The 25,112-nt window shown below is 47.0% G+C and overlaps 1 protein-coding gene across 5 annotated transcripts in view; it reads right to left on the reverse strand.

Moving 5' to 3' along the window:
- Positions 1-10,284, reverse strand: part of MAPKBP1 (mitogen-activated protein kinase binding protein 1) — a 101,368-nt gene extending 91,084 nt beyond the window's left edge. For 3 of the 5 annotated variants that reach the window (XM_050337002.1, XM_050337001.1, XM_050337003.1), the window contains exons 1-2: positions 9,866-9,882; positions 8,949-9,292 (exon numbers count right to left, since the gene is read on the reverse strand). In XM_050337002.1, the coding sequence (XP_050192959.1) occupies positions 8,949-9,065 (117 nt within the window). In that variant the 5' untranslated portion in view covers positions 9,066-9,292; positions 9,866-9,882. Of the gene's footprint in view, positions 1-8,948; positions 9,293-9,865; positions 9,883-10,150 lie in introns of those variants that run through there. The other 2 variants (XM_050336999.1, XM_050336998.1) reach the window with 2 other exon arrangements.
- Between the last annotated feature and the right edge of the window lie 14,828 nt (positions 10,285-25,112).

A 25,112-nucleotide genomic window follows, 5' to 3' on the forward strand; every position in this document is an offset into this window, starting at 1 on the left:
CATTCATTGAGGGCCATCACAGACTCATCAGAAATATTTGTTAATACATTTCATTAAGAGCACTTTATGTCATCCCCATTCCCTTCAACCACCACTCCCATAGCAGGGTTTGGGGCACAGGCTGGGCAAACACTCCCCACTAGCTAGCCCTCACAGTTGGGTAAGATACACAGAACCATTTTTAAAGCATGTCTGGACATGATTCAGTCCAAGAAAATTAGATAAGCTGGGACAAGATGGGCTTAAGCAAAAAAAGCAAATCCCAAATTTGTCAGTTCCAGTTTACAGTCAGCAATGCTTTTGGATCCAGCTGCTCAAGGAGGATGACACTCCCAGGACAGGTTTGAAACAACTGTGCTTACGACCACTATATCTAGTTGAAAACTGGGAGATAAGCCAAACACAAAGAGTTATGCAGTTGTTTTAAAGCCCTGGAGCAGGGACACTTTGCAGTAAGTGGAAAAGTATCCTGTCTGTTTCACACTGAGGGAAAAAAAGTCTCAAACATAGCTTGAGGAGTGGAGCACAGAACCCAAAACCTTTAACTCTATTAAAAAAAAGACAAAAAACCCCACAGTTGTTTCGAGGTTCACTCTTTCTTTATACAGTTCAGCAGCAGAGAAGCATTGGTTAGGAGCATGAAAAACATCACTCTTAGTCCACACAAAGCTCTTGAAGAAAAGGTAATATTGATGCAATGTAACTGGCAGAAAGAAGCCCTTTCACTGGTACAGTTTGTTTCTTTGAGGGACAGGATCATTCAACAGACTCTTCTGATGCAGCGTCGCCAGCTGTCGGAGCTCAGCTTGTAAATTGTTTCTAGCATTAGGCAAGTGCTTAGCCAAGCACACCCTGACTCATGGCCACTCAGGAGACCCCCGACACCATCCCTATCCCCTTACGGTCCCAGTCATGGCCCCACAGCATGGCCATGGCTGAAGCACAGAGCACAGCACGTTCTGAACACCAGGAGCTGTCACCAAACAAAGAGGCAGGTCTTGCACACACTCCTTTCATCCTCAGTCCTATTCAATGTTTTAGGAACTCTAGCATCTAGATTGCATTAGGGACTGAGCAATGAACTCAAGCTCCTTTTGTGCAAAGCCTGGTCTGAGCAATGGTGGGGTTTTTTATCTTTTTTTGTTTTGCAAATGAAAGCAAACAGGACTTCAAAGGAAAGCAGCCCCTTATGCACTACTCAAAGGTGAGCAACCAATTTCAAAGCCCTTGGGAGAGCTCAAAGGCTACCACTGTTGAGCACAGGAGAGTAGCTAACACTTCAATACTGGCACTTCAAACAACTGTCCTATGCTGGGCCTGCCTGTCGACAGGGAGGGGTTTCTGAACAGGCAGCACTGTTTTTTGCACTGCCTATTTGGGAGAGAACAGGAGCAGAGAGCTTTACGAGTCTATATCCTTGAATCCATTGACACTGCAATGATGTTGCTTTCTCCTTCTTTCAGAAACTTCTCCATCTCCTTCTCTCAAGCCATTTCTTAATGTTATGACTCTCTACTACTGAGCAACCTCTGATAATCTACTTTCCTCCAGAGGAAGGAGTCTCTTTTGTATCCATGATGGGGGAAATTTCAGCCTAACTGTGCAAAGTATCTGGGAGATGCAGAAATTAAAGTAGTATCACTGTAAGGAAGGAATGTCACTGTTAAAATTTCATCAAGTAAGAAATCTCCTATTAGTTGTTATATCACATTAGCCTTCTTAACCAATTGTGAATTTTAATACTGTATTTGGGAGAACAAGCAGGTCTGGCTTTTATTGCTATTGACTTGGAAACTCTGAATACAACAGCAGTTCATAGTCTTCTACAATACTATTTTCAATCAGTTTCCTCACAGTAACTAACAACAGTACTGGTCTCCTGGGACACAAGCAAATTTACAAAGCTTACTGGGGTTTCCACAGCTCTAATTCTTATGGTGCTTAATCTGCTTGAGCCTGTTGGAAAGTCATCACCACCAGAGCCACTGAAATCACTAGTGACAATGGAACGAAGTCAGCACTTACAACACAGTTTGGGGACTTTTAAGTAAATCATCTTAAATGAGGACCAAGATTCGCTGTTTAGGTCAGCCTCAGTCTTCCTGTGGGAGTTTGGAACCATGTCTATGAACATACAAATACTAGCAATGACTCGCCTTGACACCGATATTTTTGAATACAGATCACACAGCACAGCTGATTACAAGAGCTGCAGCCCTCAGTTGTATTTTCCTTGCACAACACACAGGCACATACTCAGGGCAAGGCTGTGGTGAAAGGAAATAGTAGAAGGTTTTTCTGAATTGTAGTAGCCAACCTTTGGTGCTGCTGCAATTTTGGTTGAACTTTGGTTGCTTTGGTGGGTGCAGCCTCAGTAGAACCCCCAGGGTTTCGGGTACAGGGACCAGCCCACATCTGGAGCTGGAAACCTGAGCAGGGAGCATGTTATAACCCTGCTACGCATGTACTGCAGTCTTCAGAAACTTCCAGCTGTGTGAAGGCAGGTACATCAGGCACTAACAGAAGCCTAATGTAACTGAAGCTGGCCTTGGTGATAGTTATTCAAATCTTAACTGGGATCATTCAGCATTAATGTCAGGCCTAAGCTCTGTTTGAGTGCCATGTAAGTGCCGCTCCTGGCACCAAAGATCAAGACAAGAGACCTTTTTAAAAAGCCAAAGACTAGCTCGTACATGGTGTTGCTTTCACACTCACAGAGAAAACTGTACCAAAGCTAATCAAGCAACTTCTCCCTATGACTCGATCAACAGGAAACAAAATATCTACTCCAATTTGCCAGGCCTTCAAAATGCTGACCACCACTTTCTCAGCCAGAAAAGGAGGTGGTGCCCTGTAGTTACTTTCCACTAGACACAAAGGAGAGTAAAACAACATACAAGTCCTTTTACAGGTGCTTGCAGACCCTCAAAGACACAAAAGCAGATTATGGCCCAGCCTGGCCTGACTTCCAACATCACTTAACCGTTCTGCCCTCCTGAAACAAGTGAGGTAATACACCACAGGTAGGACCAAGCACACAGCTAGTGAAACAGATGGTACACTCTGAAGGAGGACTCTTTCCACTGTGTCTGAAGACGCCTTTCTCCACCAGCCCCCCCTGCACCACAGTGAACAACAGCTCTGACTAGTAAGCAGCAAATGTACCACCTGCAACACGTCTGACCAGCCCTGACCTCTGCCACCTTCCTATCCCAGCCAGGTCTTTGGCAAACACCACATGCTTCACAGCCCACCACAGAACAGCCCCCAAGCAAAAGGGGGTCATCAGTCTGTAGGTGTACAGCTTATCCAGCACAGCAGGACAGCGTAAAACCTGCTTACAAGCATCTCCAGACAGGGTAGCTAAATCTCACATGCCTTCTCAGAATACCCAACTCATCTGAGGGAGATGAAGAACAACACACAAGCCAATACCACAGCAGTTCTAAAAGACCATCTAAGTAAGCAGGGTATGACCACCCAGGGGAAACAAGAACCATTTAAACCCACTAGGCAAATGACCTGGTTTGTGTTGTTTACGCACCACCACACTTCCCCTGCCATGGAGAGATTTTCCCGCTGTCTTTCACAATAAAGACAGCACATGATTTAGGGGTGGCTAGAAGGGTGGATCTTCCTAGCAATCTTGTTTCAAGATTGGCAAGAAGGATCACAGTGGTTCATGTATACAGTTACAAACTACAAAATCAAATACGCTGAGTTGTTATATACTTTCATATCCACCATCCTCCAATAACCAAAAGACATTGGTACTGCAGTTCACCAGCACAAAAACTGGCTTTGACATGCTCTGTGTATGTAAGTCACATTTACAACTCATGTTCAGACCAGGAGAGCTAGCCAGATCTCCCTGTATTTTCAGGACGAGGTGTAACATTCATAGAGTGAAGAATGAAACAAGGAAACCCTGTGTGTCAAACAAACACAGTCATCTTGAGCACAACATATTTGAGGATGGAGTAAGGGGGACCAGAGCAGACCAGGAGGGAAGGATTCAGCCCCTGAGCTGTGACACTCTCCATTGTTCCACTGACTCTATCCACAGATACTGAAATACAGGTCTGGTTACGGAGAAGCCACACAGCCTTTGTCCTCTGCTTTAAGGGACAATGTTGTAAGTCTGACCAGAGACAGACATGAAATCCCTCCTATCTCTGGACAGCAGGCCCTAAGCTGTTGAAGCAACTGGGTGTGTTTACATTATACAGTGCAGAGCTGTGAGAAAGATCCCAAGCTATCAACTGGGGCCAAGCAATATCCATGGATGATGAAGCAGAACAGGCACAGCAGCAGACAGCCAGACAAGGGTTAGATGCATCCCCTCAGCTGTGCCCCTGAGCTGCACTGGTCCCAGGGATGGTGGGCTGAGCACTGCTCAGACTGCAGTGAATGAAGAAGGCCAATGGAACAATACTGAACTGCTCCTCAAAAGCATTGAACAGCTCCTCAAAAGCACCATCATTATGTAAGAGACCCTTCCAAATCCTGCCAAAACAAAAGCTTATGACAGCATCAGACAGGCTGCTCTGTAACTCACCCACACAGTCAGGCTGCTCAGCCCCATATCCAGCTCCCTGAGAAATGTTGCCCACGAGGAACTCAGGAGGCTCTGCTGCTGCAGGATCAGATTGTTCCCAAAGACTTACAAAGAATTCCACTCTGCAACAAGCCTCAGCTCCACCTTACGTGATTTAATAGGAAGTGATGATTTTTTATGCATTTATATCAGTGAACTAAACTTGCTTGGTTTTTGGTTCTGTTACAGTTCAGGTTCAGCAATTCTCAGCTGATCTACTGAAGTCTAAACTGAATCATGTTGAAAGCCACGATATTTTCAAACAAAAAGGACTGTGGACTGAAGGCAGGAAGCTACAGTCAGGTCAGAAACATTACTCCACTCTCCAGTGTCCAGAACAGCTTGTGGTCTTAGCCGAGCCCCGCAGCTTCTCAGGGGATTAAGAAGTTGGAGAACTGCATTGGGAACACAAGGGGCACAACAAGACACAGGGGGTCTCATGCTTCCATGGATCTGCTTCCCTCGTAAATCTGTGAAAGCTCACTGGCAGGACACAGAGGTACACATACTTGTTTCTGCTGGCTGGCAGTAACAAACCATGCCTCACCAAAGGAGGACAGGAAACCCTAGGAGCAACTTAGTCAGGGTTCATTTTCAGAAAAAAAGCTCTCAAAAAGGTTCTGCAGAGCCACCCAGTCCAACCCAGTATCATAAGGCAGGAACAGCCACTCCAGCTGCACATGTTCACGTGCCACTTGGAGAAGGGGGAGATCACAATACAATAGTTCCTGTGCTGAATGACTTCCTGCTGAGGAATGTCAGGTTTTAGTCAAAGCACTCTTTTAAACTGGCAACTTGAAATATTTCTAGCTTAGAAAAAACAGGAGAGATCAAAGAAACAAGCATAAATTCCAAATATGTTTCTTTGATTCGCTGGCTTACCGTTTTAGGGAAAGCCTGTAGCAGGTTTTGTAGCAATTTGTTTCTAAACTGACATTCGTAATCTGGTTTGACTGAGGATACCCGAACACATACACTCTTCCCCTCCCCCGCCCCCCCCCAAACAGGCACAGCTTTATCAGTTAAAAAGAGCTTTATATTTACAAGTGCAGAGCTCAACAATACAAATAGCCCCTGCAGGAACTGTACCTGCTTAGGTACATTACTTCTGTGAGCAGAGAGAGACTTGTGTAGCCAAGTCGAAGGGCACTACAGCAACCAGGACATTTTAACCCTTAGCTTTCCCACTGTCCTGATAGTGCCGCTCATACAGGGTGATTCAGAGGCACTCAGTGCCCAGTTTTTAACCCCATGTCTCTCCTGGAATCACAAGCACGGTGACCAGATGCATGGCCAGATTTCTGGCACAGCCAGTAATCCTCTAGAAATTGAATGCAGGCCAACCAACTTATCTGAGGAAATTTTAGATTCCAACCGCCACACTGACACGTTACAAATCCCAACAGTCAACAGGCCTAGTCTTAAGTCACAGTACTCTATGTCTATATTGGTTCAACACAAAAAAACAGAGATCTGGAGAGGACAGGAAAACTGGATCCAAGCCATGAACATCAGAAGACAGAAAAAAAAAGCCTACACATAAAACTAGTCAGGCACCAACAAAAATCAGGATTCCCAGGAAAAAAAAAAAAAGAAAAAAAAAAGCTATTTTCAAAAAGCAGTAAAAAAGCCAAACACTTCATCCAATTTATCAAAAAGTTTTACTTAAAGAGCTTCCATTCCTCCTCCAGACCCAATTTTTTTGTTCTTTTTTTTTTTTTTTCATTTTTAATACCCATGATTAGCTCCTTAGTTTTACTCCTGCAGAGATCTCCTGGAGCTGTACAGTAAAACCACACATTAATTACAGCAAGAAATAAGTCCTAATAAAAGTCACAAAACAAGTTCTTTCTTGTACAGCTCCCAAGTAACACACTGCATGTCCTGCACAGCCATCATGCAAAATATCTCTATATACCCACACTCCCCCTTTCACAGCAATGCACAACAGGTCTCTGCAGAGCCAGCCTCCCACAGTCTGCCCACGTCCAGCCCAGCACTACACAGCTGCTTCACTGAAAGGAGGCAATTTTCACAGGCCTTCTCTTCAACCTGACAAACTGCGTAAGGCGTCTGTCCCCAACCACGGAGACAGCCCGGCAAGCCTCACACTGACAAAGGAAAGAGTAGGACACCAGGGACACTTTTCACTGGAGGGGAAAATCAGCACATGGAAGTCTAGCCAGTGCCACTGAGGATGCTTGTCCATCTTAAATTAAGTAGCTCATCGCAATGAACAGCTCCATCCTACATAACCAAGCAGCATTCAGCAGAGATGACCAACTTCGTAGGCCCTTCCATGCTTTCATGTGACCAGTTACACACCTCTCTTGGAGCAGTCATTTCTCAAAAAGTCCAAGAGACAAAGATGCCTGAAAAAATCCTCCCTGCAGGTCAGAAAAGATTCCTCAGGAGCATACGATGCTCAGTTTTAGTCCCAAGGATTTACACTCACACCAAATAGCATACTGAGATCTGTTTCCTGCTATTTTAGAAAAGTAGAGCTGCTTCTCACCTTGGAAAGCAGAGGAGCACACACATTGCAGAGGGATACCCACATATGTCAGATCTTTGGTAAAGGCCCCACTCCTTTTTGCCCTGCCTGCTCCTTTGCCTGTCCCACTGAAGGCAGAGCATAACTCATTTGAGCTAATTCAGAGCAGATTACTTTAGAAAACCAACACCAGCACCTTTGTCCTCATAATGACAAATTGATTCTATCAGCAAACTCCCCAGTAGTTCCTTTGCATCTCACTGATTAACTGCTCTTATTAGTAAGGTATACAAAATCTAGCCCCGAGACCCTAATTTGATGGTGTGGAATGAATCCATGACACCTCCAGGGGCTCAGACAGCCCTGACAGCACACTGGGAGACAGCACAAGGGATAAAATGGAGCTCTTCCAAAAGGCACATGTAAGGAAAACAAAATGAAACATGTAGCAGAGCATACCCAGGGTATGTAGCAGCAGGTCCTGGCCCTGAAAAGGAGTGTGCAGACCACAGAGCCAGAATCCAATTCCCACCATACTTGGGGGGGTATGGGTGGCTTTTGTCTCTTCCAAGAGAAGTCTCCGCAGAATACAGACCAACCAACCACTCTTCAGCAGTGGCTAGAAAGCCCATTTCACTGCAGTCCACAGGCTGCATTAAACACAGCATGCATGCACACGCCGAGGTCACGCACAAGCACTAAGGGCTCTCCTCTAGACAACTTTGAGGAAGCCATGCAGGTTTTGCTCTTGCATGGCCAGACAAGAATATCGTGTTCCTTGGTATTAAAGAGCCATTTAAGGGAAAATCTGACCTGAACCAGAGTTCTGACAACAGGATTCCATGGGGGGGAAAGACCATTTTTAGGTACAGTGTCATTTATTTCCCCTGAAGTTTTATACACACTCTTCAAGAGATAAATTTTGAAGCATTACTGTGTTGAGACCACCGAGTGCACTTTGCAGACATGGATTACAAGCACTTCTTATTTATTAGTGAGTCTTCTCAAAAGGGGAGGGATTAAGCTTTCTATTTATGGAGAAAAGAGAGCTAAACAAAGGCTGAGTGATTTGCCCAGGGTTACAGGTGAATCGGTGGCAGGGACAGAACAAGATGCCCTGACTCACAGGTGCTTTGTCAGCACAAGGCAATGCCACCCAGCTCCTGTTCTCCCTGAACCCAGGTTTAAGTCTTTCCTCGTGACACCAGTCAATTCCCAGTGAATGACTGTCTGTCAGGAATTACTCACAACACCAAGAATGATGGATTTTTCTGGTAGAACCATTTATATCCCATAGAAGACATCCCCAAGGAAGGCGGTCCAAGGTGCACAGCTGAACACAGAAGAAAGAACATCCAGGCCTGTGGAACGCAGACCCCAATAGAACAGACACCTCCAAGACATCCTTCATCTTTCAGATCATCCTTCCCCTCCCACATGCTCACAGAACATCCTTTGCAGGATGAGAGCAATTGCTTACACAGAACAGCTTCTGTATCCCTAGCTGCCAGTAACGCAGGTTAGTAGTTGGTAACATGGAGGAAGAGGTAGCATTGTATTTCTCCTATCGGTCATCCGTAACAGCTCTCCACAACATAGTGGGGGAAATCCCAAAAGCTTTCTGATACAGACTGGATACATACCACACAAGCAAAAAGAGTTTCAGAAGAGAAACACAGGTTTTAGCAAGGGTCTGCAGCACGGCAAAGATCCCAACTAAAAGACATACCAGTCACAAATCAGTGTCCCTGTATCATTCTACAGTTACACCAGGTCTCCCAAAGCAGCATTATCAGTAGAGATTGAAACTTAAGACAACAAAGTTAAACCACGCTAGTTGCACCACACAGCACTCACCTTGCTGCCTATATCCTCTCGCTTGTTCCCAGGCTTGCTTCTCCTCAGCTTAATGGAAGGTGAGCGAAGTAGATTTTTGATCCGACTTGTTATCGTAGACCCTTCGACCGACATCATCTCCAGGTGCCACAAGGGTATTCACCCCACACACAGACTGTGCCTGGGGAATGAGCCCAGGTTTGAGGCAGAAATACTGATGTCCTCAGCCTTGCTCACACTGGTTCACATATCTCTCAGCGATTCTGCTTGGGAACTCCACTCCTGTTACTCTGCAAAGCTATTCAGAGAGGCTGGCAAACTTTCCTTTCGCAGATTCCAGAGGATCAAATCAGCAGTAATCTAAACTGAAAGATGCACCCGTGGGTCAATACAACACTCACAATAAAATTCTAGCCTCAGTCTTTGCAAGAAACATAAACGTGAGAGCTTATGATAAGGATGGATGCAGCATTATTATTCTCAGAGGCTTCCACATAAATTATCATCCATTCAGTATCAATTAGCACACCTAAAACAGTTCCCAAATCCAAAATTTAGATGTTTTACACTTCAGTATCATCTTATGACAAAGACACAAATTCCCACCACTGAAGTCCATTAAGGGAGCCTATCCAGCCTCCTGCTTTTGCTCCATACTCATCCATTTCGCCTTATGTTTCACAGTCAGGCTGGAAAGCACAATACTATACTCGACTATTAAACGCCGAGTTGCAGAAGGGCCCCGAGAATAGACACGACAGAGTTTTTAACTCTCGCAAATTTATCTCCGCTTTAAGTGCACACAAATATATAGTGTGCGATACCAGATACTAAAGGCATATAATATTCCCAAACCCCCCACCCCCTATTTATGAGGTGGATCATGGAGGCACTGGAGCTGCTGCCAACGATTACAGACCCCCGGCCAAAACCTTCACCTTTCCCGGAGCGCCGACGCTGGCCGGGGGGTGCGGGGGGAAGCGAGATGCAAGCAGAGCCTGCAGTGAGATATCCTCCCGGCTTCCGTGCAAAATGGGGGCGGGGGGGAAAGAGAAACAGACAGAGAGGGAGGGAGAGAGAGAAGGGGGGAGAGAGGAGAGGCAGAGAGACACGTCCAAGCCGGCACAGCCGCCAGCCCCCTCCCTGCGGCGGCAGCACTGCGGGAGAGGGGCCGCGCCTCCTCCCCCGCCCCAGCCCTCCTCACCGCGCTGACCCTCTCCTACCTGGCGCCCCGGAGCGGCGAGCGCGGCGCCCGCGGTGCCCGCAGCTCCTGCCCATGCAGCCGGCCTGCCCCGAGGAGGGGCCGCGGCGCGGGCCGCCCCCGCGGGCGGGGCGGGGGCCGTACCCTCGGCGGCGGCTGCAGCGGCGAGGGGGCGGTTCCGCAGTGCGGGGGCCGGGGAGGCGCGGGGGCCGCGGCCGGACCCGCCCGCCGAGCCCCGGCAGCGCGCGGCGCGCCCGGCCCGCCGCTCTCCGGCCCGGCCCGCCAGCGCTACGGCGGCTCGCGCGGGCCACGCCGCGGCGCCGGGGGCGGCGGAGGGAGACGGCGGAGCTGGCGGAGGGATCGCTGTCCGGCCCGAGGGTGGCTGGGTGGGTGCGTGGGGACGGGTCTGCGTGCTCCGACACCGTCATGGGGGACCTGGGGGCGCGTCTCCAACGCAGGAGCCAAGTGAGACCCGGAGGAAGGTTGAGGCACGTAAGGGACCTGTCCTGCTGTGCCCGCCGCCCCTCAGGGCCCGTGGTTGTGCCCCCCCTCCACCGCCGCCCCCTTTCGCCCTGTCCACCTTTACCCTGGTTGAACCTGTTGCTGTAGTGTGTTTCTGACAAAATGGAACCCAGGTTGCCCTAACATTCAAGCTTAATATAGTAGTTCCCAAAAATAACGAAACTACACTTACCCTGACACGACCAACAACATCTAAGCAAACATCGAGCATCCCTTGGACAGTGACACCGGAATTTGAGGAAATTGGCCCATACATGACACAAAATGTAGGACACCACCAGGTGTTATCTAACCCATCCTGGTCTCTCAAACAGGTTGAACTGTTGAAGCAAATTACTTGGTCTACAAATCAACCGCGTTGTTTGCAGACCCTCTGACTTCTGTTGTTCCTTTCAACCACGAGCATTTATGAATCTTGGGTAATTCCTTCCCCTTAAGGGTGGGTCATCACACTGTGCCTGGGTCTTCTGCAGAGCAACAGTGCTCAGGGTGCCTCTGGAAAGATGTGGGTCCTGCATGTCACTATGGAGATGAAAAAGTTACTGAGTGGTGCCTCACCCCAGGGCAGCCTGGCTTGGGTGAGACACATCTTCTAACACTTCACATTTGTGTGGATCCTTTACTGGGGCTACAGTGTTCCCAGAACTAGCTGGTGTGGAGACTGCCGGCAAAGCCGAACCCATAAGCAGCTGAGCTGGGTATTCCTGAATGACCATGGGACTCCACAGCCCTACAATGGTGTGCATAAGTTCCCATAGGTTCTCACTATGATGAGGTCCTGGAGCTTCTTCTTTCCTTGGCCCTTCGAAGTTTTTGCTAGGAGTCTGGCGGCCCATTGGCACATCAAGATGCCCAAGAGTTAGAAACTTGGACATTAGTGTATTGGTTCATAGCAGATCGTAGAATCATAGAATCATAGAATAGATTGGGTTGGAAAAGACCTCCAAGATCATCAAGTCCAACCCCTGATCCAACTCCAATTACTATATCATGGCACTAAGGGCCATGTCCAATCTCTTTTTAAAAACCTCCAGGGATGGTGAATCCACCACCTCTCTGGGCAGGCCGTTCTAATGCCTGATCACCCTCTCTGTAAAGAATTTCTTCCTAACATCTAACCTAAACTTCCCCTGCCAGAGCTTGAGCCCATGTCCCCTTGTCCTGTTGCTGGTTGCCTGGGAGAAGAGACCAACCCCCACCTGGCTATAACTTCCCTTCAGGTAGTTGAAGAGAGTGGTGAGGTCACCTCTAAGCCTTCTCTTCTCTAGACTAAACAACCCCAGCTCCCTCAGCCTCTCCTCACAGGACTTGTGCTCAAGTCCCTTCACCAGCCTGGTTGCTCTTCTCTGGACCCGCTCCAGCACCTCAATATCCTTCCTGAACTGAGGGGCCCAGAGCTGAACACAATACTCAAGGTGCGGCCTCACCAACGCAGAGTACAGGGGAAGGATCACTTCCCTGCTCCTGCTGGCCACACTGTTCTTGATGCAGGCCAGGATGCCATTGGCCTTCTTGGCCACCTGGGCACACTGCTGGCTCGTGTTCAGCTTCCTGTTGATGAGACCCTAGAAGCAAACATACATCAGGCCAGCAAGAAGGCTTTGCCCTGGAGCCGTCTAATATCTGTTCCCCATGGAAGAGTTCAGAAGCCACTACACTTATTCCTGTGCTTCCCAAATGGGAAGACAAACAGCTGCCCTACCATGCCATGGCAGCTACAAACCACAGGAGAGAGGTGGGGAGGCAGATTTCACAAGCCACCAATGCTGTCAGAGGGCATACATTTAGGACGTAGTGCTCTCTCTGACTTCAAAGAGACTGTGCGTGTCCACACTGGTCACACCAAAGCCCTAAAGGGCAGAAAGGAAATCAGCATTTCTTAGGGTGGAAAAGTCCTGCTAGTTCCCTCTTCCTTAATGTGCTCTGCCCTTTATTGCAATCTGTCCTCCCTATTTCCTTTGTGGGTACCCTGCTCCCTTTCCCGTCTTTGGTGACTGCCCCATCTTCAGTCACTAATTCAAACCCAGAGTATTCATAGCAAGTGGAGATGATCCTCAAAATATACAGTCCACGAAAATTTGCTGAAGTTCAGACACAGATTTACCATGGCAGGCACTCTGCATGGAATATGGTCTTCCCCACTGTGGCCGGCACACTGCCACCGTCTCACAGCTTGTGACTGTGTGAACCTGCACTGCCTGAATTTCAGGAAAAGGTTGTTTGCATTTCAAGTGAGGTTCTGAGCAGGCACAAGGGCTTAGCAGCACTAAGATCTTAAGGTTTGACTGGTCAGGAACCTGCATATATAGATAAAAACACCCAGAGGCATAACAGGACATCATTCTAATCTCTATCAGCTCCAGTCATGTCACAGTAACAGTGCAGGAAGTGAATTTAAAATGTCCGTTTCGAACCTTTGATAGGCTTTTGTTTTGGATACTCACATGCCGCAGAGAAATCCATGCTTGTTGCTGCGTCAAAAATCACAAGGTTCCAGGAACTGTGGCCTTCTGAAAGATATCAAATTATGTGAGATTTGCAATAAAATTGCAAGAGCTGTTAATGTTGCAATTGTTTTAAAAATAAAAGGAGTTGAAGTCCATGAAGCTAGGAATAAAAGTGTAGAATCATGGAATCATTTAGGAATCTTAGCTTTCAGCCCCAGACATGGCCTGCAACCCAAGAAGTGGTACATAAGAAAAAGATTCTTTTAGAAAATGTGAATATTGTCCATTCCTACCAACCTGATTGTCCTATTGCTCAATAACAGTGCCTTGTTGCTAGGGGTGAGGAAAAATTAATGAAGGAAACTGGAGCTGCTGCTGCTGCTACTGCTGCTGCAAAAATAAAATCCCTCTTCTATGAAGATTTACACATGTGCTTATTTTTATCCAGACTATCAATTCTAGTGTGTGGAACTACTCACAGTGGACATGGAGTTGAAAATGTGCACCAGCCTGTACAGGACTAGGACTTGGCACTGCAGAGGGGGAAAAAATATAGTCACTAGTTCTTACATTTATGTTGTTCAACAGTAAAACATCAGAGTCATCACATTTGGGAGAAACATGCATACGTTTGAGAAAGAACTGAGGGATGTCTTTGAAAACAAGGGACAGCTGAAATGTGTGCTTGGGAGACACTGTTTAAATGCAATTAGAATTGTTCCTCTTTTGTTGAAAGCTGAGCACAGCATTATGTGATTTGTGATCACAATTCTTTGTGTCTGTGAAGTGACTGAAGAGACAAGCTAACTCTGAAACATCATTGGACTTCTAAATTCAGTGAAAAGGAACTGGGACAGGGAATGGATGTTTCTGATTTTCAGACTAAAGCGTACTATCTTTCTAGTTATTTTTGAAATGGGCTGAAATGTCAAAGTTTCTTCAGTTTGTCCTAAAGAGAAAGACCTTACCAGTATTTTTAAAGAAACTTTTTGTATAGTTTTGTTAATACAAAGACTTGCTCTATTTTCCTTTGATTTCCATAATACAAAAGGGAAACAGGCAGGAATCACCAGCTTCCTCTAGGTATTGCAGTACAAGTCTTACTACACGCCTGTTTCATCGTTAGAAGGGCCCAATTTTTGAATTATAATATCAAATTTATGAAAAGTTAGTGAAAAACCCTTGCACTGACTCAACCACTACTAGAGCCTTAGCTTGGGTGAAACCAGAGCAGACGATGTTAACCCCCCTGCATGGCTTCTGTTCTGCCAGTGCTATCCTCCAATAAATACCAAGCCACTTGAAATGGAGAAACTGCTTTCCATTCAGTGACATGTCTAGAAACAATCAGTAAACCTGCTGCTCCATGACATGCCTCCTGATGTTGCTCTTGCTCTTGGTGTCCAAAATAAGCTCTCCCACGGAAGCAGTCAAGCTGCTAATCTGCTGGCCAGTCACTCACTGCTGCTTCTGTCGAAGCTCGGTAAAGGTTCGCACATGTGGCTTGCGCTGGGGCGTGTGCTTCTCCATGTGCTCACCCACCCCACCGATTGCTGCTGTTCCTTTTGTTGTGCCACTATTGCCTCCCCTCTGTTGCCATAGATTGCCTTTACTTCAGAACAAGGCTTGTTCCTGTAGGGCCCATCTCCACAGGGCAGCACCTGGACGGAGATCAGTTAGTGATAAGTGAAGGCTCTCAGCTTCACTCTAGAGGTCATGAATTCTTCCTTGACAGAAAGGACAATGTACCATGAATAAATTATATCATTTTTCTTTGGTATTTCCAGCACTTGCTTTTGAATGATGTGTTCTTAAAGTAGTCTTCTGAGGGATGCCTTAAATAACGAGAGAGAACAGATGCCTCAGTAAATTAAATGCTGTATATTTAAGCATTAGGTAATGAAGTATCTGAAAATGTTTTTTCTCTGCTGCAGAAATCTTCTGCCCTTTTCCAAGAAACAGCATCTTGCAATAGTTCTGTAATGTTCTTGTAGGGCTCAAAGTAAAAGGAACATTATGGAAGTGATTTTAAAGATGATTTTCCTAGTTAAAAATACCATGATTAAAGAAGACACAAAGCAATGGACCAGAATTGATACGTGAGTCTTCTCAGTGTGATATTAAACCTTTACTTGAACTTGTTCTCCTTACACACAAAGCTCTTCCACTGCCTGTGGCCAGGCAGGGAGCATGATGTGTCTCTCCAGACAGCTGTGCTGACGTGCTGAGGGCAGATGTAGTCCCATCACTGGGTCATCTGAGTGTTACCCAAGCACTGTGTGACAGGGGCAGCAAGGTGCTGCTCTGTGCCTCTGAAACCCTAATGAGTTGATACAACACTGCAGCCATGCCCTTAGGTGGTTCTTCGATCAACTTGGGTTTTGCCTGTTTAAAAATGTTTTCTTAGTCAGAGAAACAGATCTGAGAAAGAATTTCATTTTTTTCAGTCACCGATATGCTGGAGCTGACCTGCTTTCTTGGTACTAGAGGGAGCTCCAGACTGGAAGCTGTGGCAGCCAGCATGAGCAATTGAGGCCAGCTCAGAGACCAGGTGAGTTAGTCAGGGATCTGCATCACTCTCATGCAGATTCATAGCTTCCACACAGCTTAGAGCATGGGCTGACCTTGCTTCACATGTGTCTGCAAGTATAGTGGGACCAGACATTTTGCTCCACACCCTCCTTGCTATGTTCCTGAGCAGCTTTCAGGCCAAGCACAGAGCTGAGAGCACATTTTTCCCACAAGCTTTGAAACTGTTGAAAGAAGAGCATTCGGTAAGAATGTTCTGTAAGAGTTGCCTACCCCATACCTCCAGAGGACCATGGTGCTGCTTTCCAGTTAGGATAATGACTATCCTAAGCTTCACAGGACTAGCCTCACAGGATGTTGATTCAGCAGGGTCATTATACCGTTTTCCACCTGTTGACTTGTTAGAACAGTGAACAGCAGGCACTCAGATGTGGAGAGAGGGTGGAGGAGGAAAGAATAACATCTTTGGTCTAGTCCAGAATAAAAATAACTACTTGAGAAACTAGACAGGTAGAGGCTAAGTAAGAAAAAAAAAAAGCAGATACTATGCAGTATATAGAGGGCATTTTACATTTAATTTTTCTCCAACTATGAAAATGACTGTGAGCTTAATAATTTCATTATTACCTCTTAATTAGATATGAGTTTGCCCTGGCAAAATGCCCTTGTGTTTCAGACACACGAGGTCTCCAAAGTTCAATGTATAGCATGTCAGGTGATGAAACCAAAACAGAGTTAGTTGCTTTTGTCGGCTTGTTTTCCTGCAGTGAGGTTTGTCCCTTCCTCTCTTCCATTTATTGCCACAGCTACAAGGGATAAGCAGAATGAGTTTCTGGAAAGTGTTTCCAGCTGTAGCCTGGGTCTCTTTATCAGGCTCCTGGTACCTGACTTGAAATGTTTAGATTCCAGCCAGCAGTTACACAGGACCTTTTCTTCATATGTTCCCATGGAAAAGTCATGTAGACATCTACGGTTCATAGTGCATCCAGGAAGAATGTGCTTATATCACAGATCCCAGCTGTGCTTTAAAAAAAGAAAAATATACATGCATGAATGCCATTCAGCTGGCTGCCAGGAAATTGTACTGATAAAGAGAAACCATAGGGAGAACAAACAAAATATGTAGTATAGAAAGTCCATCTGAAGATAGGAAGTTACTGCTTAGAAAATCCTTGTATCCACCAGGGATGGATAGTTTCTGTAATAACACAAAAGGTCCGCAGATTTTCTTGCAAATCCCAGGCACAGCTACACTCACGTTTTCTAAATTAGCAGAATGTGCCGTAAACTGAAGGAAAAAATTGCAAATCTGTTTAAATTTTGACTCTGGTATCATAACAGGTGAACTAGTCCACTTATGTCTCACTCCTGCATTTCCAGGGGTCAACAAAAACCATGCCCCCATTTAAAACTATTTTTAACATAATTAGCAAAGTGCAAACAAGTTTCCATTCAGCTGTCAAACCAAGGCTGTGTTCTGACTCACCTGATGCCTGAGGCACGTGTGCATGCGATGTGCAATGAGGTATGTTTGTAAGCCTGCTGTCAGGTGGTAGATGTGATTGATAAAAAAAGAATCTTGGCCCGGTGACTGGGGCCTGGAGGAATTGCTGTTGGACTTCCCACAGCACCTCAGGAGCACGTGTGGTGAATGGTCCTGGCGAGAGCCTCACCAGCACCTGGATGCTGCAGGGGCAGACAAGCTTGTCAGGGCACTGCAGGGGCCAGTGGCTCCCGGGGGGCAATGCCACAGCTCCCGCTGCTTCTGTTCCAGCTTCTCAACTACTATGTGTGAACAGCTATCCTATCACTAACTATGGCCTGGCCCACACATACGTGCATTAGCCAGCTTGTGGAGGGAGGGAAGAGGTGTTACAACTCTATCAAATTCTCACCTGAATCAGGACCTGTCTTTGTTGTCCATTTTTCAGTGGCAAGTGATCAGAATACCGTGCAGAAGTGCTGAATGTAGGCGTGTTGTGCTTCCTGCTGGCTACAGGGAGGCTGTGAGGGGGAATATACAGCAAGTACTGAGGCAAAACTCAGCCTGGACACTGCCTGGGAATGGTGAACTCCCCACCATCACAGCGTTGGCTGGTCAGATAAGCCGTGACATGTTACCCAGGCTAATCCATGGCAGTTTCTTTCAGCTTAGGTCCAACAGAGTCTGGCCCCATTTACATGCAGGACCAAATGGTTTGACAGTCTCAAAAGCCCACAATGGAACTGCAGTCTTGCATGAGCTCTGTTGTTTTTAGGGAGCAGTTAGCTGGGACCTTAGATGGGGGTAGAGGCAAGAGCAGAGCCATGCAGATAGGAGAGGGCTGTCTCCCATTGACTGGCCAGGCGCCAAGGCTGGCAGGCACACAGAGATTGAATGTTGGATACAGAGGATCCTGCTTGGAAGGGAGTCCAGAGCTGAAAACCACATGATAGGAAAGCATTTGACTGAGATGGTACTTAAATAAGGGATGCCAAATCCTTGTTCCCTTTTGTAGGAGTTATTTGTGTTCCATTGTTCTCCCTAATTACTGCTCTCTGGAGGTATGAAGCACAGGATGAAATTACCATTGAACTCTGTGAAGAATGATAAAGGTCTCTTTTAGAGAAGTCACTTTATACTTTTCCCAGTTTGGGGCCCATAAACATTTTGCAGTGAGTGGGGATGCAGACACCTACACACTTCAGTCTGTTGGCAGTGGGTTTAAGGGGGTGGTGAAAGGTAGTTGAGAAAAGCTGCTTTTCATGAATGTCTTAAAAGTACCTGCAAGGGCGCACTGAGCAGAGGCTGAAAGCTGCTGCTTGACTGCTCTAAGGTCACTCATGGGCCTGTTTCCTGTAGAAAACTTGGGTTGGGCTATGTTATGTTGGGCCAGCCTAGGTTAGGCAGAACTCCTTCAGAAAAGGATCGAAAGAGATCACAAGATAGGTTTTCCAGCATGTGTCTAAGCAGCAGACTGTCCTTCACTTGTCTTCCCTCTGGCAGCATAACCAAGAGCAAACAAACTATACCATCTTCACTCCAGGACTATTCTGCAGTGGAAAGCAGGGAGCTGTCATTTTCGAGGTCTGCCCTGAGGCTCGGGGAAGAGGTCTTGCAGCTTTCTATGGGGCTAAACATCACATGGGAACAATGCCACTGCACAACTCAGCTGCTGTTTCCCTGAGTGTTCTTAAGTGTTTAGGCCAGCTCTGTGTGGACTGCACAGACAACATTCGGGCACAGGCTGTCTCTGGCCCAGGGACCTGAAAGAAGAGATGTATGCCAACCCCTCTGGTGCTGAGCTGTGTGTTCCCGATAGCCTGCTGCCTTTCCTCCCCCGCTCCCCAGCAGTATGTAGGTCACTGGTGACATTGTTTTCCTCTGAGCCCCTATTGCTTCTGTTTTACCACTTTGTTTGCAATTAGCCCGTACTTTTGTAATTGACCTAAATAAGCCTGTTTGTTTCATCCTCCTTCATCCCCTGCCTTATGTTTCCAGAGAGCAGTAATTAATAAGAACACTGTGGCATGAATATCTTCTGCAAACCCAGGGCAGGCACTGTCCTGTCTGGAGTTAGTCTTACTCCTGATGACCCTCAGCGAGCTGACAGTGTAAACCAGAACTCAGCCAGCTTTGGGGTTTGCTCTGAGAAAAAGACAGCATGACAGATCTTACAGCTTGACTGCGTTGTACAGCTGTCTGGCCTCCACAGATGCCTTTCAATATTACTACTGTTATCAAAATTAAAGAACTAGAGCAAAACTGCAAGCGAGCAAGCAAATACGTGAGTCCCTCTGATCACAAGTGATGTCAAAGTGTTACACTGCAAAGCATGAAATCCACCCATTTGTTGCAGTTTTCGCAGCTGCTCGCTATGTCTCCCACAATCGCACTTTCCACATTGATGATGTTCTAATTGTCCTCTCCTGTCATGAGGCCTGAAGTATAAATGCTGGAAAATCAAACGCATCAGAGCACGCAAGTTATCACACTCTCATGTTGTTGGGCAACACTCAGCTGCCCAGGTTTCAGGCACTACCTTTTGCCTCAGTTTCCCCATCTGTTCTCATTAAGTCCTGCCTGAGGGCGACATCTCATTAATGTTCCTTTTCCTTGCACTGCTTTTTGCCTTTTACATCCTCAAAAGGCAAAAGCAAGCATCAAAACAAAACTTTGCAAGAGAGTTTTTTCCAAAACTTCATGCTGTGTCCCAGACCCTCCCATAGAGATGTTCTGCTGCTTCCCACTGGGGTGTCCATCTCTACGTCCCCCTTTTGCAGACAGGGCTGCATCAGGGTCTGTATGTCACACTGGTACACAGGTCAGTGCCAAGTCTCCAGGGGTTGTTACAGAGCAGGTAGAGGAAAGCTTAGCACTGTGGCATCGCTGGGTGCCAAGCTCCAATGCAAACTAATGTCATGTTGTTTGGAAACCCAATAACAGAAATGCTGGCACTGCATCTATTTGTGTTTTTCCTGACCCACTGCCGGTATCCTGCCCAGCCCTACCTAGAAGTGCACAGTTGATATCAGTCCCTTTGCCTGTGCTCGGTTCCCTAGAGAGACTCTCTGAGAGGAATTTGGTAGGTGTGAGAGGGGAAACACATTTCTGTCCCAGAGGAGACTCTGTCCACCAAGCAGGAGATGGCATGGAGATAGGCACAAAAAGAGCTGTGGCACTTGGTTGTGGAGCTGGGGTTTTCCAATAAGCCTAAATTTGGTACATAGCCCCAACTTCATTTCCTTGGGAAGTAGGGTACAGATTACCATACACCCCTTTTTTCAAAACCCCTGTCTGTTCAATGCCTGGCTCCTTGACACAGACTTTGAGAGCCAGGTTTCCTCCTCCTTCTCGGCTTGCAGAATTCACCATGCAGAGTGAAATCTGACCTTTCCACTACCCATGGCAACCATAATTCAATTAAACCAGACAAACCTTGGACAGCAGTTGGTCCTTGGACAGGACATGGTATACTAAATATGATACCAGTAGGAGAAGAGTGAAACACAAAACTCACAAAACAATCCAGTCAAAAGAGAATTGGCAAGTGGGTGCCCTTCAGGACAAGGACACACACAAACACACGTGTTCTCTCCTTTCTTTAGTCCAGTGCACTTCACACAGATGACAACAAATAGGAAGGACAGAGATTAATGGTAAGATTTGTGTGCTTGTAAGTGTATCCGAAGAGCAGTCAGGCGCACATTTAAATTGTATGGATGGATACGTTTGTTCCCATTGCTAATGTGCAGATACCGGTCTGACTAGGGCTGCTTTCCTAAAGCAATGCCAATGTGGGCTGAAAACAAATGCCACGTACAAGAAAACACAGCCCATTAGTCATCTGGCTGACTGAGAGGGAGATATAATAGTATAGCCAGATCTTAAGTTCACAGGAGAAACTCTTCAGATGTCACGGTGATAAGTTTATCACCATGTCATCAAAAACCTCAGCAGATAAGAGAATGCAAGGTAGTGGTGTGGCCTGAGCTAGTATGTTTATAAGCAATGAAGCAAGGTGCAGCAACCCTGCAGTCAGAGAAAGAAACCAAAGTGGAAGGAAAATTCCTCTTCTGGATACACTCATAGTGGTTAAAAACAGAAAACACAGTGAATAAATATCAAAGACACAGGAAACCCAAATATTATTCTCAGAATGATGGAATTAGGAAGGCTAGAAGGTTGGTAATAACACCTAGAAGTGTTGCCCAGGGAGGAGGCACCATCTCCATCCCTTGAGGTTTTTAAGTCCTGGATGGAGAAAGACCTGATCAGCCTGGTTTGATCTCATTAATGACCGTGCCTGGGCAGGAGAGTGGACCACAGATCTCCAGAGGGCCCTTCCCACCTAAATTTTCCTATGATCCTATGAGTGCCTACGGTTTGGCATACAGAGAAAGCAACTACTGACATTGCCATGACAACAAACTGGGTTTATGCTGGTGTTGCAGCTTCCTGCAAAGAGTGCACACTTCCTTGAGAGAAATGCTCACAAAAAATCCAAGATTTATAGTACTAGATTTATTCAAGCTTTGCTTTCAATCTGATGGAAGAATTAATAGGTTATCAGCTTGTTGCAGAGTTCCTTTCTGCTTAGTTTCATTTTTTTTTTCCTAAGATAGACATGAAAAAATTACATGCAATCTTGCAAAAAGAAGATAATTACATCCTTCCCCTTGGGAAGACAACCAAAACGGCTTCAGCAAATACTCCCAGTGCTGGTGGGAGGCAGCCAGTCAGCAGCCCGAGCCGGCTGCATGTGGCTCAGCACAGCCAGCCCAGGGATGTAAAATGTATTCCTTCACCATTTGCCCTGTGGTCTTCCTAAGTAAAAGCACATGAAGCAAAATGCTTCCGATGTTTTGCTCAAATACTGCAAATGAAATCTCAACTACAGTAAGTGGGAGTTGAAAACAGGCAAGTTCGAGGCAGTGGTGCTCCTGTGACACGGCATCGCCCCTCGGGCGAGCAGTGCCGGGGAGCCCACAGGTGTTTGTGACTTACGGGAGGCACACGGCACTGCCGTGACCTGCTCCAAAGTCCCTGCCGCCTCCTGAGTCGGCAGGCGGAGGATGGGGATGCGCGACTCTGCCACCACAGCTTCTGTCCCAGCAAATGCCCTTTCGGGAGCTCGGAGACACGAGGGCGTCAGGGCCCGACTCGGCTGCAGCGACGGCTCCCTCTCCAGCCACAGCAGGGGCTTTGCTTTCTGCCATGCCCGGGTGCCGGCAGCTCACAGAGCAGCTCCAGAGGCAGAGGACTGCTTTGTTTCCCGCACGTTTTCCACTTGCACTGCTTGCCTCTCAGCCAGAGGCAAGGATCCAGCCCCCTGGGACCCACCTGCAGCCAGGAATAACTTCTGACTTGATGCAATTTTAATAGGTCACCAAAAGCCGTTGGCTTTTCCCTTTGGCAGTTACGGTTCTCTTCTTCACCCTATGAAAATCAGGTTTTCTTTCAAACATGAATGTGCCCCTTGTAAGCTGATCTGCAATATAATTATTTTCTCCCTTGCTCAGCAAAGTTTGTGAAACCGGACATTTTCCCCGTCAAAGCCAGACAATGAGGCCTTGTCTACACTGGAGCACAGTAGTAACAATTCCCACTGTGGCTGCCATCAGTTCAGCCTGCCTGGTGGGAGCCATTTATTAAAATTTCTTCCTGAAGACTAAGCTTCCCGGTTCAAGTTGATTGCCCCATATATCAGAACAACAAAATATTTGTGGGGTGAGATTTTTTTTGCCATGGACATTCAAAAGCTGAGGAAGCAAACTGAAAGCTTTGCAAAAGCAGTCATGAGCTGCAAGTCTGTTTGAGCCATTTTTTAAAACCAAAGAGTCATTGTAACCTAGAAGTGAGAGCACTGGTTGGGGAGCAGAAGTTAATCATTATTATAGCAAAAGATTTGCCAGCACTTCCTTTTTCTGTCATGCTTTTGCAGCCAGTCACCTTAACGCAAGTTAAAACATGATCACATAAGATCTACATCATTAGAAAAGGTATCAAGATAACCAGAACAGGAAAATCCTACTGCTGTGTTATCCATCTCCTATGTGGAAATGTTCACGTGTTTTAAGTCTGCTGAAGCTTGGCCCATATGAATTTATCCAGCCCCATAACCTGTCCCCTTATCAGAGGGGACCTAGTGGGGGTCAGTGGGCCCCACCACTGCCTCCCACATGGTCCAAACGCAGTGAACCTCAACCAAGCCAGCAGCTGCCCTCCCCCTGCATCCAAGGGGCTTGTGCTGTGGGGGCTCCCACCAGCCTTCCGTCCACCCTTGCATCCTGCTCCCACACAGGGCTGACTCGACACAGGGAACCTTGTCCAGGCCCTGCTGCCTTTACAAGGCTGAGCTTACAAAACATGGCTCCAGCCAGGCCCCAGAGGGACACTAATGGTTGATCAAATCATGTTTTACTTTGGCTACATAATGTTTTACAGTAAACTCCAGGTCCAGCATGTCTCAGAAATAAGGCACAGCATTAGCTCACACCTTTTCAAAGCTCAGTGCTGTCCATGCCTCAGGCTTAGGCAGGGATAGACAAAGCTGTCTAACCAGGAGTTGTGCCCCCATGGGGAAAGGGTGGGGGCCAAGGGTTCATGGCCAAGGACAGCACAGCTTCCTCTGTGCCAAGCAACAAGTGGCTCCTGCAGGAAGAGGCACCTTTAGCTGCTGTTTACCCAAAGAAACCAGACACCTTGTCTCCACTGGGCCTTTTCATTCAGAAGAAAAGCAACTCAGTAAGGAGCTCCAGGATCCCTTCAAAACTTTTACTGCCATTTTAAGACACCTTAGGGTGCATGCGAATAAAAGAGTACAGCTGGCAAGTCCTCAGCCATGCAGAGGGCAGAGAAAGCCAGAGGAAAGCAGAAGGGAGCAGAGGGATTGGTGTTACACTGCTACTCAGGTGAGCTCTGACTGTGCAGATGCAAATGGGGGTGATGTGCATTTGCTTGCTGCAGAATAAGGCATACTAGGCAGCTCCTGAAGGAAACCAGAATATAGCTGGATAGGTACAGAATACATAGGAGGTTGGTGCTGTGGATACACTGTTTGCAGCTTACTGGATAACTGTATCTCCACTCACCAGGACCAGCAGGGCTCTGCTGTAGCCCTGTCACTGGGAGACTGCCCAAGTCTTGCTCTCAGAAGAGAAAACCCAGTATGTGTTTAGCAGCTGACTTAGTGTCAGAAGGCAAGTGTAGCCACAGGCCTGGGCTTTGAGGTGCCCAGTTGAGTGTGTGTGTGTGTGTGTGTGTGTGTGTCCTGGCAGGCCAGGGTGGAGTGTGGGAAGCAGCAGGGTCTGAGCCCGTTTTCTTCACGCAGAGGATGGGGCTCAGAGGTCCAGGCCCGAGCAGGCAGAAGGACCGATGGAAGAAGGGGAGAAAGAGGAGCACCTGATCCTCAGGCCGAGAGCAGCTTGTGCAGCTCCTGCCAGGGGGTCTGGCACACAGGGTACCATGGAGGCAGCAAGGGATGGGTGGTGCAAGAGCTGGCAGCAGCTTCCCCAGTTGCTTCTGCCAAACTACCCTGTCAGCTCCAGCACAGACCCGCCCTTCTCCTCTTACTGCTGCAGGAAATCCTGGCCAGGCGTTGAACTGGAGGCTACAGCAGCACGTGCTGCTGAAACAGCCGTTCTCAGTCCTTCAGTGGAACAGCAGTATGCTGTTCTGAAAACACCTGTAAAGCTCTTACTGTCCTGCTAATTGTTAAACAGAACAGTCTTGGGCTTCTTGTTAAACAGAACAGTCAAGTAGCTACAAATCAAACAATTCCTATTTTCCCACTGCAGAAGGTCCAGGGGAAGGGCAGGGGTCATCAGTCATCCCATCCCCATGGGCTGAAAACACATTGTGCTATTCCATAAACCAGTGAGCTTGTGTCATGCATTCATCCTCCCTTTTACTTTTTCTGTAAATTGGATCCAGCACAATTTAGAAAACAAACTCTGGCCCCTTTTTTCAAGATGACTGGTAATAACACTGGGCTTATTTTACAC

Source organism: Myiozetetes cayanensis, unplaced genomic scaffold (assembly GCF_022539395.1).
Source record: "Myiozetetes cayanensis isolate MyiCay16 unplaced genomic scaffold, myiCay2020 scf6-25, whole genome shotgun sequence".
Taxonomy (NCBI): Eukaryota; Metazoa; Chordata; class Aves; order Passeriformes; family Tyrannidae; genus Myiozetetes; species Myiozetetes cayanensis.